The following is a 16,745-nucleotide window of genomic DNA, read 5'->3' on the forward strand; positions in this document are numbered from 1 at the left end:
ATAATAATAATTAAAAATAATTAAAAATGGACACAAAAAATAATAAATCAATTTAAAAAATGAAAAGAAAAGTTAAAGCTAAGATCAATAATAGCTAAAACGAATTATTTTGTTTTATCAAACCATTCATTCCTTTATTTATTTTCATATTATTACATTTATTCGTTTATATATTTATTTATTTATACATTTATTTATTTATAATTTTTGCAGGTTTAGTCCTCCATACATGTATGCACAAGGTTGCCACTTGAAATACTTTTAACATACTATGATCTTCAATAAATTAATCCTAATCTCACATGCTAATGAGATGAGCATGCAGGCATACTTTTCATTTGAAAAGGACTCACCGTTGTCCAAATACCGTACAGTGGAGTTTTTAGAAAAACTGGGGTCAAAGTTTGCCATGAGTGGAGCAATATATTGAGTTGCAGTCAGCATGCGGTGAGTGATTTCTCCAGTGAAAATAAAACCTATAAAAAGATTAGGGGTTAAAGGTAAGAAACAAGTTTATTATAGTTTACTAAAACTAAACATGTCTGTTTATTGAAATCAATAAAATATCAGCCTTAACATTTTTTAAAAAACTTGGAAGCTAAATTAGAAATATTGCCTCAACGATAAACTGAAATGATTACATGAAAATAAATAAAAACTAAACAAAAATGAAAACTGAAATTAAAATAAATTTAACTTTTAGCACTAAACTAAAATTAATATAAAAATGGAAAAAATAAAAGCTAATTCAAAATATTAAGAAAACTACAATAGAAAGTCTAATAACTCAATAATAACTAAAACCTGTAGGTTAGTGCATTTGTCATTACTTCTGCAAAACAAAATCTTGTCCTAATTAAAATAAATATTTTGTGCATAAAAGATTCCCTTGTTATATTCCAGGTTGGAAAAATGTTATAATATGACAATATATTAAATGAATTAAAGCAGTATAATGCTAGAGAATTTGGACTTAATGTGGAAACAGACACATTGACACTGATATTCATTCCATCAGATGAAGGAAATATGAATTTTTCATTAACTGAAGTTTCTTCCTCATTACACCTCAATTTATCTGAGACTAATTTGGGAAGGGGTCGGTATAGAGTCCATTATTAACTTCACTACAGTGAAATGAGATTACAGTCAATATAAGAAGAACTGACCCACTCTTAAATCAGACATAGGAGCTCACAGAATACAAGGAAACTCTTCTGCGATATTTTCTCAGTTCTTTCAGTTTAGTAAAGGAATCACACCAATGGCATGTTCTGAATGGTCTGATTGAGGAAAAATGTGAACTGATATTCTGTACAATACCTCCAGTTGCTATGGTGATTTGTCTCACTTGGTGTCCGTAGAAAGGGAAGTCAAAGGTTAGAGCCACTCGCTGGTGCAGGGTAGCAGGAGTACAGCGGAGGAGTGGAGGAGCGGCAGAAAAACAGGAAACGTAGGCAGGAATGTAAAATGCCAAGGAACAACATAATTATAAGCTTGGTGAAAATGTGCGTTCTATGGCCTATGTGGGCCAAATTAATTTTACCATATGAGTACAGGAATATACTGCGTGGATGTCTTACCGAAGCCTGACGGTGGGTGTTTGACAGGATGCCATGGACTCGGACAGGCCCTTGATGGACAGAATCAAGATCCACCCAGAGCTCCTCTATTTGTTTGTCACCGGGACCAAAACTGCACCAGGAGTAGTACCTTTTAGAGTCCTCCTGTGAGACAGAAAGTGAATGTGACAGTGACATCATATTTTTGTAACAATAGTTCATTTAACTTTTTCAGGGCAAGAATGAATATTTTTGATAAAAGTAACAAGAGTAGGAACAGAGATGGCAAAATTTGTGGCATTAGATTAAAAGTAGATTATTTCCATTTAACCAAAATCCAAACTCAGATGTTGATAAACAAGTGAGTAAATAAGATAAACAAGTGAGTAAATAAGATCCCCAATATTTACTGCATTCACTTCAAATCACAATACACTAAACATCCTTAGAAATAACAATAATTTTGTATTGTGACTCATATAAAAGGTCTGATTGCCATTGTTAATACAATTTTCAAAACACAATAGCCTACCTTTTAGGCTACCTTTAATTCCTTTGTCAACTTGTCCAATACGTTAGATACTTTTCAATCGGGTTTTAGATCGATGCACAGTACGGAAACCGCATTGTTGAAAGTCAGTAATGATCTGTTGCAACTTCTGGATACTGGCTCATGTGTGGTGCTAGTCCTATTGGACTTAAGCGCTGCCTTTGATACAATCGACCATAGCATTTTGTTACATAGGCTGGAAAAGGTGGTGGATATACAGGGGGTCGCGTTGCAGTGGTTGGCCTCCTATCTGAAGGATTGAACCTTCTCAGTGAGCGTTGGGAAGTTCTCTTCTCGGCCAGTTCCCTTGTCATGCGGTGTTCCCCAAGGGTCCATTTTAGGCCCTTTACTCTTTACTCCCTTTACTCTTTAGGCCATTTTTAAGAATATAAGATCTCGTACCACTGCTATGCGGACGATACACAGTTTTATCTTCCTGGTACACGCTCTCTGACTGTTTTGAAGAGATAAAATGCTGGATGGCTAATAATTTCTTGCAATTAAATGAAGGCAAAAGTGGAATTCTGATTTTAGGCCAACCTATGCCTATAACCGTTTCTGGTTTGGGTTCTCTCTCTGCTAGTGTTCAAACTAATGTAAGAAATCTCAGGGTTGTATTTGATACATTGTTGAATTTTGAGAAACAGATTAGCACCGTAGTGAAGGGAAGTTTCTTCCATTTGAGATCAATTGCGAAATTAAAACAGCTCCTGTTCAATAAAGATTTGGAGACTGTAATCCACGCTTTGTCGGGTAAAGCACCAAAATATATCTGTGATCTTCTGATTCCCTACTTTCCTCAAAGGGCTCTCAGATCTGGTAATCAGTCTCTTTTAACTGTCCCTCATTGACGCTGCAAAACAAAAGGTGGTTGTGCCTTCTCTGCTACAGCTCCCAGGCTCTGGAATAGCTTGCCTATTAATGTGAGGCTAGCCCCTTCACTAGCAAGTTTTAAATCTGCTCTTAAATTTTATTTATTTTCTTTAGCGTTTGATTAAGTTCTGTTGTTTTGATGTAAGATATGCTGTATGCTCTGTTTTAAATGTATAGCACTTTGCCGCAACTCTGTTGCTTTTAAATGTGCTATAGAAATAAGTGACTTGACTTAAGAATTATAAAAAATATAACCAATGAAAAAACAGGATTAGGTAACCAAGTAGAAACCCAGCAAACACACAACGTCGTAACAACGTGCCTAACCTTTATATTTTTACCACGTTGTAATGACATAATCTAAAGGTTGATGTTTATGGTTAAGGCTGTCACAACGCTGTTATAATGTTGGCTTTAATCCCACTTCGACACCATTTCTTTAGGTTGTGTCATGATTCTGCCTCATCATGTCTGCCATGTTTGTTATGTTTGTTGTGTCATCCCAATCCCCTGATTATTCTTGCTTGTCTACCTTTGTTGATGTTTACTATGTTTTGTTGGATGTTGTCCGTTACCCAGTCTGTCTTGTCACGTTAGTCTGCCCCTTGGTGAATGCCTGGGGGGGGCGTTCATTAAGGGGGGGCTTCTGTCATGATTCTGCCTCATCATGTCATGTCTTTCTTGGTCTTGTGGCAGAATCATGGCAGAGCCTCATGTTTTGTGTGGAGAGAGGCATGTTAGTGTTGGTTCTAACATAGCATGCGCTCTCTGGTCTCGTCTATGGCCCCGCCCCTCTCGTTTCCTCATTTATCTTTCCTTCAGTGTTTAATTTCTGACACCTGTCCCTTGTTAATTATCCTTTGTTAGTCTCCCTATATAATGCCCTTGTGTTTGCTGTCCTGTGCTGGTTCGTTTTGATTGATTCCCCATTACCTTGTCTGTCGTGTTCATGCCCAGTCCCAGAATTTAGTAAATCTTGTGAAATCCAGTTTTGTTCTTGTTTTGCCCCCTTGCGGGAAGTGTTTATTTTATTGTTATTATTCTACCTCGGTTCCTTGTTTGTTTTCTATTTACCCCCTCGTGGGTTTTTGTTTTATTTAATAAAGTATTTTCTGTTAACCCCTGACTGCCTGCGTTTGGGTTCTTCACACCCCGATTATGACATGCTGTGCGTATTTTGTGTGGACAACCAGCAAGTAAACATTTACACATCACTTACACATGTACTGAAGTGTGAATATCAGCCTTTAACATTTTAAATGACTGTCTAAGAAGAATCTTCATTCATCAGAGAAACAATACGTGAGTATTGCATTAAACTTCTGTCAGCAAAATAGATCACAAAAACACTGAATTAGTACCATTTAACAAGGTAATCACGCAATATAATTAAAAAATGTGTGTTTTATGGTTTCATTATTAATATAATCATATATTTGTATGACTGTTATTAATTTTATTCAATTATATTTGGAAATTTTAAAACGTCAAATACTTGACGCTATTAAAACGCTATTATAATGGTATACTATGTGACGTATCGCCTTCAGTTGTCCAGTCAACTCAAGCCTGTCTGAGCTGCCAATATGCAGATGGTTTAAGGTTAGATATTTATTTTAAATCAAACATAATAGTTAAACTTACTGTATATGTGTTTCGTTTTTGAAAATGTAATTTCAAAACGCAATACCCTTGTGTGAGTGTACATTTTTATAATAATGCATTGTTACTCTTTAACGTTTTTGCTCTAGACAATATAGAACAGTATTTATAATTAACTGTTAAGAAGTTACGTAATTTTGTATTTTAATTTAGTGGCTAGTTGTCACAATGTTGCCAGCATGTACACAGGAACGTTGCCACAACGTAAATGTTTTTGCTGGGAACATGCACAACATCCCATCGCTCAAAATAATGGAATTAATTCATGAATGTGTCTGGAATGAATTCACACACATATGGGAATCATTTGACGCCATGTCTTTACAACTCCATAACATATAATCACTCATAAGACGATAAACAATTTACATCAAAAACTAACCAGGAGACCACTTCAGGTTAGCAATGAACTATTGCGGCCGAGGTGCAACAGAAGTCCTTGCCACATGCATGTGGACAGGCGCAGTTGTGTGTGCTTTAAGGAGCACCCAGTCCCAGTTCTCTGTCATGTTATTAATGAATTCTTCTGCTCAAGGTGACGGAGAAGGATGAAAGTAGCATATAGGAAAGGTGCGGGCAGCACAGGAAAATAGAGCAGTTAAAAGCAGCACGCGCTCGCTCTCTCGTCGCACCGTTGCTCCACAAAACATCCAGCGACCCAGATTATCTCCCCCAAGACCTGTTTCTGGGGGAAACCGCTATCAGCATTAAACTTTCATGTCTCCTGCAGGGAAGATGCCTACCTATTTATTCCTGTTTAAAGGCAGCCCTTTGAAATTTTCTACAGACCAAATCAATTCCCGTAAGAAACCCTAATCAAATAGGCTTGGTTATACGGGCATTTTCTAAAAAAAGGTTTAATGCAGAAGACAGACAAACAAAACATTCTCTCACACACTTAAGGAGCATTGTAAACTGGCAGGACCAGCAGTAAAATCTGTTTTTGATTTTCGCAGCGGGGAGGAAAGTGTAAAACAATTAATTTTTATCAAAAATTGGTCTTCAATGGCTGTTAGGGGAACAGGATATACACACAATATAGTCAGTTCCAAACCACAAATGCAAACATCAACAGCGTTTAGGCCAACATCTTTGGAGAGTTGCTGGAAAATGCGCTTGTCCTGCATGGGACATTACCATCCCATGATCTCATAAACTCATTCTGTTTTATCCTGTAGATGAGTAATTCCCCCATAGACCGTATTATCCAACAATCACATCAGCAATGGAGACCTTATGTTTTACAACCTGTTGCCAGGAACTAAAGTAATGTCACATGAACCATTAGGAAGATGTCAGATCTGACCTTTCAGGGTTAAAGAGTACATAACATGAGATCATGAAAATTACATTTCATGCAGTGTGTAATGTTGCCATGTTTGAAAGTAAGCAGACTGCCAAGTTGTAAATCCAAAAGTGAATTAATAACAAAGTTATTGGCTTGGAAAAAAGGGAGTCGACTCTGAATCACGCAAATGAGTTGTGCCATAGTCCGATTCGCGAACTGCGGATTTACATCACTACATATAGTCCCCGCCTACGTTTTGCTAGGACTGCCCGCGAAAACGTCACTCTTCTCCCCCAAACACTGTAGCTCGTGAGCCTCATTCGCAGTAGACTAATCACAGCAGACTAGACCATCTGACCAATCACATCAGACTAGGCTAGCGGAAAGGAGGGGATTACACAGATGAATAGCGGAACGAATTATCTGAGAGTCAGTCAAGAAGTAAGGTAAGAATAACTGCCTATCATTACGAAATAATAGTGTTTTTACACCTATGTACATAAACTTGTTGTTGGCAACTCCATAAACCAAGGTAGGACCTTAAAAGTCCCTAGTTATGTACTCTTTAATATAATAATCATGTATGGGTGGTAAAGAATTGATGAGTACAAATGTACAAGGACGAAAACATCACGGGCTGAAACTGTCAAAGAAGCATCTGAGAACATTTGAATGACTAATAAAAGTTAAACAAAGACATCCAAAGGAAAAAATTCAAGTGGAGAAAATACCAGGAACTTTCCAATAAAATGACAAAACAGTTAACTTTTAACTTTATTTTGTATTGAGTTATAACTAAATTAACTATGACTATATTAAAAACCATGCCAGAAGAAGTAACAGAGTAACAAGTCTTACTAAATGTATCTATTACTCAGAAGGGCGCATATAAGTTGTTGATAAACGTCTATTTTGCATAAAATAACTTGTTTTGTTTAATAGTGTTTTTAAAGTAAATTGGCCAACTTGATCAAAAATTACTTTGATGAAAACATATATTGATGTGTAAAAAGAGAGAAAATGCATTTGTTTGTCATCCATGTTATAGAAATAGCTTAAAGGGATATTTCACAGGAAAAAACAAAATATCCCCCATGTTTCACTCCTGACTGAAATATGACTTTCTTCTTGAAGAATAATGCAGTCAGAGTTATAATACCACATATCATTTTATTTCCAAGCGGTAGAATGTGCATCCATCGATCAAAGAACTACTCGTCACGGCCCTGTGGTCTTAACAAAGGTCTTCTGAAGCGAATCCATGCGTTTGTTTAATAGAAATATTCATATTGGCAGTGCTATTAACGTTGATGTCTAGCTTCCGTTATCTTTCTATGCTGCACGTGAACCTGAGGCTTGTTTTTCCGCCAAATGACGGTGAAGAAAGCTCCCGCAAAGGGGAGATGGCATCCTATTGGAACAAAACGAAAAATGCGTCGTTCATCACTGGAACTTACGGCACGCCTATGTCATTTGCCGGAAAAACAAGCCTCTGGTTCACGTGCAGCCGAGGGATAACGGAAGCTAGACATCAACGTTAGTGCTGTCATTATGGATATTTCTCTTAAACAAACGCATCGATTCGCTTTGTTAAGACCACAGAGCCGTGTCGAGCAGCTCTTTGATCAATGGATGCACTTTCTAGAGCTTCAAAAAGTCGACACCCATTCACTCCCATTCTACAGCTTGGAAGTAAAATTATTTGTGGTATTATAACTCTGACTGCATTATTCTTCAAGAAGAAAGTCATATTTCAGTCAGGATGCCTTGAGGGTGTGTAAAACATGGGTCAAATTTTGTTTTGCCTGTGAAATATCCCTTTAAATTATGGACAGTTCCCGAAAAAATGAAAGTTCTGTCATCATTTACTCACCCTCGAGTTGTTCCAATCTGTATAAATTTCTTTGTTCCGATGAACACAGAGAAATATATTTGGAAGAATGCTTGTAACCAAACAGTTCTTGGACACCATTGACTACCATAGTAGTAGAAATTGATACAGATTTGGAACAACTTGAGGGTGAGTAAATGAAGACAGAATTAAAATATTTGGGTGAACTGTTCTTAAAGTCACAATTTTAAGGAATATTACACTTGCACTCAAAATTTGTTAGTCATTTAGCTAAATTCAGATCACTTAAAATAAGATTATAGATGTCATTTATTTTTTTAAATATTTCCTAAAAAATATCTTTGGACTAATGGCTATAATGCTTAAAGAAAAGTACTGGGACACCAAAGTGTACCACATTCATAAAAAGTGCTACCATGAAAATACCAAACAATAGTTGAAGCAACTCAATATAAACTCACCACCACTTGAGTCATATTGTCAGGTAGCGTGTCAATGGAGACGCCATTCGACGGCTCTTGCCCAGTTCTGTTCTGAGTGCGTCTGCTTGGATCCTGTTGGTCTCTTCTTATTCTCTGGATGTGTGCTAGACCTCCATAAGTCTGAGGTGACTGCCCATGCAATAAACCTGAAAGATAAAGCAAGCATATCGCATGCCACTTTAGAGAAGAACAATACAATGCAAAGTGTAACTTTTTATGATATTTTTTTTAAAGCCAGATTTGAAGCTTTGTCTAACGATCAAAACAAAACGCTAGGTGCATCATGATGGGTTAAGAGACGTGATGACCAATGGTGTTCATCCTCACAGATGATCTTCACATATCTGAAAATACATAGAAGTGATTTGAGAGACCTTGGTGGCAGAGGACATTTTCATCAAATAATTCCAGTCCCTTTCACACACAAGGCTATCATTTGGCTCTAGAAGACTTGAAATACTGTACATGTTGTAGAGAATATAGGATTGTATGAATTGCGTTTTGATAGTACATTTATGGAGAAACTCACTTTGATTGTATGGAAAAGATCAGACTGTACATTCTACCTAACATCTTTTTTATGTTCCACATCAGAAAAAAATGAGTTTGGAACAATATGTGTTCATGATGACAGAATTCATGTTATTTTTGGTGAGCTATGCTTTTGGCTACATCATCCCTTCCCATAATATCCCTTCTAATATCTTAATCTTGCATAAAAATGTGATGAATCTTACAACAGCAAGACAGATAAAGGACAACATTAAAACAAAATAATCCCACGCATTAAATCACCCACGGCACAACTCTGACTTATTTTTGGCTGTTAAGACAGAGTTTATAAGAAAAATTCCAAAACCGAAAAGAGAAACACAACTCTAATGTTGTCTGTCAGATAGCCAGCCATTCATTCCAGATTTAAGAAAAATATCTTCCAAAGGATAGAGAACTCCAACCTTCAAACACAAAACTCCAGAATCCTGACATGTAGTCTGTTATTTCTCCCTTCTGTACAACACTACAACACTCCCTTCTGTTTGTTGTTTTTTTGCAATCATATAATGTTTCATTGGGTTATTTTATTTGTCGGACAGTAACGACTGTAGTTTGATAAATTTTAAACGGAGTAATTTAACACATTATAATTTCCAAAAAAGTATTTAGATTATAGCTCCAAGCCCCGGTAACTATACGTTACAGCTGCGTTACATCGTTGCCGACAGAATACACAGTGTAAAACTTTGCTGTAATTTCACAGCAGGTTTGCCAGTAACTTACTGTAGATTTAATGTACAATTAAATAATTAAGCATAAACTTACCTAGTTTATGTTTTTCTTTCATAAAACAAGACTAAATATCTTGGGTCACTTTTCTTGTTATGTAAATGTTTCGTAATTTAAGAAGTTTTAAATATTTTTACAGAAAACAAGAGAAAAATGCTTAGGAAGAATGTCATTTTTTGCAGTGTTGCTGTGATAATGCCAGTCTCTTCTTGCTCATTTTGAATCTCAAAAGTCAAAGTGTTTTAATTTTGATTAAAGTAATTGAAAACAGTACTAATTGGAAAGTATATTAAGTAGTAATTAAATACAATAAGTTACTGGCAAACCTGCTGCAAAAACTACAGCAAATTTTTACAGTGCAGTGTTTTTTCATTTATATTGTAAAAAGAGAAATAGCTTTTTCAAACAGGGCTTCCGCGGGGTATTGAAAAGCATTAATAGTCATTAAATGGATTTTGATCAAATTAAGGCCTTAAATGGCATTAAAAAGCAATAAATTTAAATTCTGAAGGCATTAAAATTATAGGAAGTTTTGAAGAAAAAATAATATTAACAATTTATTTTGAATGAACTTTTACAAGTGATTTGCTGTCGCAAAATTGTACATTTATGCGCTATAAACACGGAACCAGTTTGGTAACTGCTTCAGGCTGGTGCGGATTTGCGATAACGCCGGATGTTTGGTTAGTGGTGGGATGAGACCTAGCAAAGAAGATGCACCATAGTTAAGTGAAAATTCCAGGAGAAGTGGTTGGATTTTAAGACATGGTTGCAGCCCGTTCGTGGTCAACCAGGTGAAGGATTTTGCAGCGTTTACAAAAAGAAATTTAAGCTAGCTACGATGGGTGTAAACGCCGTTAAATCACATAAGCAGTCAGATAGCCACAAATCGGCTATTAGGGTCACATAGTCGCAGCAATTTACTATGTCTAGTTACTTTAATGCAACCGACAAAGTACCGTCTGCTGCTACTAGTACTGCCACCACCACTACAAATATAATATTATATAATATTAATATTACTTATATACCTATAAGAGTTAAGAGGTTCAGAGTTTTTGCGTTACTGTTCAGACGATGGAATTTGTTAGCTGATGAAGCTAATGTTTGTACTGTGGCAGTACAATTTACAGAAAGTTAGTTATGGCCTGAATTTTCACTCTGTCTAGCATCCAACATGTAAGTGATTGGTACTTTGATGAATCAGTATTGAAAGTGTAAATGTTACTGCAAATAAATGTTTAAGCTGTCATCTGAGTCATTTCTAATTCAGGTTAGTCGTGGGCCCGTTACGGCATTAACCATTTTAAAAAATGGCATTAAAAAGGCATTAAAAAGCATTCAATTAAGTTTGGTGATAACTGCAGAAACCCTGTCAAAGTCTGGATGCCTGCCTGTCGCACCTGCGACGTCATCGTACTGAAACTTGTAATCGCCTGCACAGAGTGTACTACCAAAGCCACTCCATGGAAAGCTTGCCACCTTAAGCTAAAAACTCTTAACGGCCAATGCTATCACCACGGCTTCAGCAGATGGGCTATATGCACGTGTTACTTCCGCGTTTCACAGGAAGAATCCATGGCGGTCTGTGGTTGGGGAGACTTATTTAAATATTTAAAAAAGGAAGGAGGCGGGAACCGGCAAACATTCAAACACTTTAATCAAAAATAAATAAACAGCAGTAAAAACAGGCCGGCAGCCCCTCACGGACGACTATCGGCCACACGAACATAAACAAAACTTAACACTTCCGGGCCCGGTCCTCTCTCGTCGGCAGTCCCATCGCTCGTCCTCTTATGCTCCCAAGCTCCCGCGTGAGGCATGCGGGACCGGTGCGTGTACAGCTGATACTCATTATCACTCACGCCACTGGCCCCGCCTTCCTGCCCCACGGCTCTCGTCCCGCCTTCCTCGCTACAACTATGTATATGAAATTTATATATGCGAATGTACAGTATTAACTCGTGCAAAAAACAATAGTGCAGTAACATGTGCAAATTGAGTGCAATTTACATGATAACAATAGCAGCAGTAACAGTAACAGATGTGCAAATTGAAATGAGGCTACATGAGTAATATTAGCAAACAGCAATAACATTACAAATGTTCAAATGAGATGAAACAGCTGGACCGACTGTTCTCTGTGGCAGGTAAGTCCACTAGCTAGCTACCTGTTTAAGAGTCTAATAGCTGAGGGGAAGAATGAGTTCCTTAATCTGGAAGTCCTGCAATTTACACTCCTGTACCTCCGTCCTGAGGGAAGGAGTGTGAACAGTCTGTGTTGGGGGTGAGTGGGGTCTTTAATGATGGATGCAATTCTTCTGTGGACTCTGCGATTGTAAATGGACTGCAGAGAGGGCAGTGGAGTCCTGATAATCCTCTCTGCAGTCTTCACTTCTCTGCAGGCGTTTGCGGTCCCTCACTGTAGTGCTACCATACCACGCAGTGATGCAGCTGGTCAAGACGCTCTCAACTACACAGCTGTGGTCAATGTGCAAATTAGCAAATCAAAGTTATGGTACAGTTCATATCAGGTTTAATCATTGATCGGGAATATGCTATTTAATTGTGATTTTTGCCAGGGATTTAAAAAATATCTGCCTTCCACCATTCAAAGTGATAGGACTGTTGCTATGACGTAAATACGTAGCTGCCCAGAGGCGTTGCAAAAATGGCCGCCAAGTGGCACGACTTCTGTAAACGGACTTTGGTGTAACCAATCCAGAAGCATCTTCAATTTAAAAACATTGACCACAGGTTAATGGAATACCTGGATAATAACAGCACTTTTCGGTGCATTTACATTTACATTTAGCAGATGCTTTTATCCAAAGCGACTTACAAGTTGGGTAAACAATGGAAGCAACTGGGTCAACATTAGAAAAACAAAAAGCATACTACACTGTACAGAGCTCCGTTTTTTTATTTTTATTTTTATATATAGATAGATAGAAAAAATATAGAAGTCAGAAATGATCGGTCAGGTGCTGACGGAAGAGATGTGTTTTCAGCCAATTCTTAAAGATGGCCACAGAATCTGCTGATCTTGTAGCAGCAGGCAGATCATTCCACAAATGTGGAACCGATCCAGAGAAGGTTCGTGAGAGCAATTTTTTACCTTTTTGGGATGGTACCTCAAGACGTTGTTCGTTTGCAGAGCGTAAGGATCTGGCGGGTACATAAGTCTGCACTAGTGAATGAAGATAAGGGGGTTCCAAACCAGTGGTGGTCTTGTAGGCCAGGAGCAGAGTCTTGAATTTGATGCGAGCGACTATAGAGAGCCAATGTAACTTAAGAGAGGGGTGACGTGTGCTCTCTTCGATAACTATCAAGGCTGTTGTTGTATCAGGGTGGTATTTAGAGATTCATTGCAGCCATACACTCACAATTGCCGACTCAGCAGGGTTTGCTGACTGATTGAATGTTTGGTTTGAATAGAAGTGTTGATTTATTGGAATGTGCACCGATGATTGCAGTTTCCCACCCACAGCCTCAGACGTGAATACAAATGTCAGACACATGGATAGGTGACCACGAACACATGTTTTCTGTGGTATAATATTAACCACTTGGTGAATTGTGCCTGACACACAAGAACGCGTAAAATGCTTTTCTTTTTACGACTGTTAAGTGAAGGCACGGTATGTGGTTTTAATAGAAATAGAGCAATAAAAAAAGCTGCTCAAAAGCAGCCATGCACTGACAAAAACAATAATGCGCAAAAAGCAAGAAATGAGAGAGAAATACTAAAGTGAGATTAAAGTGGAAGGAGATGACAATTGGCTAAAAAGGTAAGGCTTGTTTAAATGTGTCTTCTGACTGTAAAGCCCCATTACCCAGCGGTTCATGGCAGCTCGAGTCTTCAGACGGCAAGGCTTCCCCCTTACCAGCTTATTAAAAGTACACTGAAGGAGTTGAAGATACAGAAATAAAGGAAAATTGTGAAAATGTATCAAGAACCAAAAACTAGTAAAGGATGCGAATGACATGTTCTCCAGGACTTTAACATCATCTAGAAGTTTAACATCACAGGTCATGAACAGGCAGGGAAAGGTAGTCGCTATCTGTTTGTTAAAGGAACAGTTCACCCAAAAATAGGGTGACCACCACCCAACAAACCAAATGTGGGACAGGTAATACGTTTGTGTGGGACAATGTTGGACACCACTGAAAGGTAACGTAAAACTGTGATATAACAACGGAATGAAAACTTTTTTTCTACCTTTCAGCTCGTAAAATAATTTGTTATTTAGTCCATTCCAACTACAACATAATTAAGGCATAGATAAAATTGAACATTAAACAATTTTAATGGCGATTTCAATTTAAACTTTAAATGTCTCTTTAAATGTTGAGCACAGATCAGGAGAGGACTTATCATACTAACGTTCTACACTTTGAAGATCTTCCCAAAAAGAGAAAAGTGAAGGAATAAAGAACGGACAAATAATGAAAAAGTTTCTCTTTTAAAATGTAATGTTATATCATGCATTTCATTAATTGCAAAAAAAATAATATGATAACCACAATCTATAAACAGTTTTAAAGCCACACAGTTTACGATGTTTTAGTGACTTATCCGGCAAGTTGACATGGGAGGGATCACCACACGATCTACAGTTTGATTGACGGACATCGCAGCCTCTTGATCACCAAATTCACTGCATAAAAGTCAGGCTTTAAAAATAGTTGCGTTTGTATGAGTTCGTTGGACATTGGTGTTCACCGGGTTGCTGCTTTTGGCACAGTGCTGTTAAATAGTTAAATAATACATTTCGGATAAAAGAACGTGTTTTCTTAATGTGACAACTAAAAACAAACAGTTCTTGGCCACCATTGACTACCGAAGCAGGAAAAATTACAATGGTAATCAAAAGTGCCACCGAACTGTTTGCTTTCCTACATTCTTCAAAATATCTTCTTTTGTGTTTAACAGAACAAAGAAATTTATGAAGCAATTTTTCCTACTATGGTAGTCAAAGGTAGCCAATAACTGTTTGGTTACAAGCATTCTTCCAAATATCTTTCTCTGTGTTCATCAGAACAAAGAAATGTATACAGATTTGGAACAACTGAATGATGAGTAATTCACGACAACACAGATTATTCAAGTGAAGTAAAATACAAACGGCAATATTTATAAAAACAGAGAGCACAAAAACAGACATAAATATCTAAAACAGACAAAAATTCAATTATACTTGACAGCCAGTGATCAGAATGCACTTTTGTTGTATAGCAGAGTGGCTGTGACAAACATAACATAAAACATTTTTTTGTGTTCAACAGGAAAATGTTTTGAGTTTAAGCATGGTGGTGGGTAGATTTTGACTAAAACATTTATTCAAAGCAAATAATCTTAAAAAGCACAATGTTACTACAGCACTCTAGTCTTAATCTCTGTTGATGTTTTTCATAACTGCGCAGACTTCCTTAGAAACCCACAGCAAGCTGTGAAACGCCTGTCTGTTTTTCAGGAAAACGATCTGCCGGGTGAGATGGCGCTGCAGGCTGCACGACACATTTGATCGATTCTTGTTGTCCACGCTGATGCTGTTCTCCAAACTCTGGACAGTTTCACTGCATTCTCGCATTGAAACATTGATCATGACTGTGCCTTAGATCAAAGTTGGTGCTGAAGAAACAGCTGGAGAGTGAATGTTAAATGGACAGAACGAGAAGACAGAATGGACTAGATAAAACTGGAACGGAGAAAGGGGTGAACAGAGAATCGGAGCTGCAGCGAGGGGGTGGGAAGTGTGGGGCTGGTTTTAATAACAGGTTTTGTTCATTTGCAGTGCCGGAAAAGCTCAACTATTTCGGCTGCCACATAATCAAATCCTGCAAATTGGGTCATTCAGGGTAAACCAACAGATGAGGATGAGTGCAGGAATGAAACTTTGAAGCAAGCACAACGTTTAGAATAAGAGAGTAAAGAGTGTTACGGAGACCACATCCTACCACTAGGGGAGGTTACACGTGGAGACACCAACATGGTCTCACCAGTGGGGAGAACAACATGTGAGAAAAATGCGCCAGCCCGAGTAGGGGGGACAGAACCCAGGTGGGATAACCACTGGAGGGGAGGTCACAGATTCACCAACAGGGCAACCAGGAGTGAGGAATTCAACATACACCCTGCAGGGGAGTCACTACGTATGGGGCAATAGTCCTAGTATAGGGGTCCACCTGAGCAGGAGCGACTCTACCAGTACTGGACTTGGTTTCAACAGACCGCTCCACCCGGTCTGTTTACCAAAAATGCCAATATGCTTAGTGATGGATGGAATGCCTGTACTTCGCCCTAAGGGGGGGGGAAGTAGGGAGGCTAGATAGCGCACTAGACTCACCTGGAAAGGGGAGAAGGCACTTTCGCAAGCGTATGCCCAAACCAGATGCATGTACTATACACCGGTAGCGTGTAAGACAAGGGCTGACACTAGTTCCACTCGAAGGTTGTAAAACCTTGCGAAGGTACTGGGCGTAGCCCAACCCGTAGCGTTGCAAATGTCTGCCAGAAGAGGCGCCCTGAGCCAGTGCCCACTAGGAGGCCATACACCGAGTGGAGTGGGCTCTCACTGCCAGCGGGGATGGGCGATCTTGGGACTGGTATGCCAAAACTATGGCATCCAAAATCCAGTGCGCCAATCTCTGTTTAGAGACAGCCCTCCCCTGGTGCTGTCCCCCATAACAAACAAAGAGCTGCTCAGAGCTTCTAAGGCTCTGCGTGCGGTCTAAGTAGAGGCGCAGTGCGCGTACTGGACACAACACATTGGAGGTTGGGTCTTCCTCCCCAGAGGGGAGCGCCTGCAGGTTCAGGAACCTTGGGCACGTAACCGGGCCGGGGTAATGTGAGAATTACCGGGCCCGAATTCTAGGCACCCATGGGACACGGAGAATGCCTGCGCAAAGCGCAATCAAGAGCGCGGTCTTCATCATCAGATGAGGAAGACTGGCGTCTCTGAGGGGCTCGAAAGGAGCCGTACCAAGGCCCTGCAAGACCAGATTAAGGTCCCAAGAGGGTACGGAGCACAGTCGAGGTGGATTCACCCTTCTTGCGCCCCTGAGGAACCTGGTGACCAGGTCATGTTGGCCGAGAGACTTACCCTCCACGAGATCGTGATGAGCGGCAATAGTGGCTACATACACTTTCAACGTGGATGGGGAGAGATTACTCTCTAGTCTCTGCTGT

At 38.8% G+C, this 16,745-nt stretch overlaps 1 protein-coding gene across 2 annotated transcripts in view; it reads right to left on the minus strand.

Moving 5' to 3' along the window:
* The window catches only part of plxdc1 (plexin domain containing 1), a 35,198-nt gene that overhangs the window by 8,866 nt on the left and 9,587 nt on the right, over positions 1–16,745 (minus strand). For both annotated transcript variants that reach the window (XM_057358913.1, XM_057358914.1), the window contains exons 2-5: positions 8,249–8,415; positions 1,584–1,727; positions 1,324–1,393; positions 354–476 (exon numbers count right to left, since the gene is read on the minus strand). In XM_057358913.1, coding sequence (XP_057214896.1) covers positions 354–476; positions 1,324–1,393; positions 1,584–1,727; positions 8,249–8,415 — 504 coding nt within the window. The remainder of the gene's footprint in view (positions 1–353; positions 477–1,323; positions 1,394–1,583; positions 1,728–8,248; positions 8,416–16,745) is intronic.

This window comes from Triplophysa rosa, linkage group LG18, assembly GCF_024868665.1.
Source record: "Triplophysa rosa linkage group LG18, Trosa_1v2, whole genome shotgun sequence".
Classification (NCBI taxonomy): domain Eukaryota; kingdom Metazoa; phylum Chordata; class Actinopteri; order Cypriniformes; family Nemacheilidae; genus Triplophysa; species Triplophysa rosa.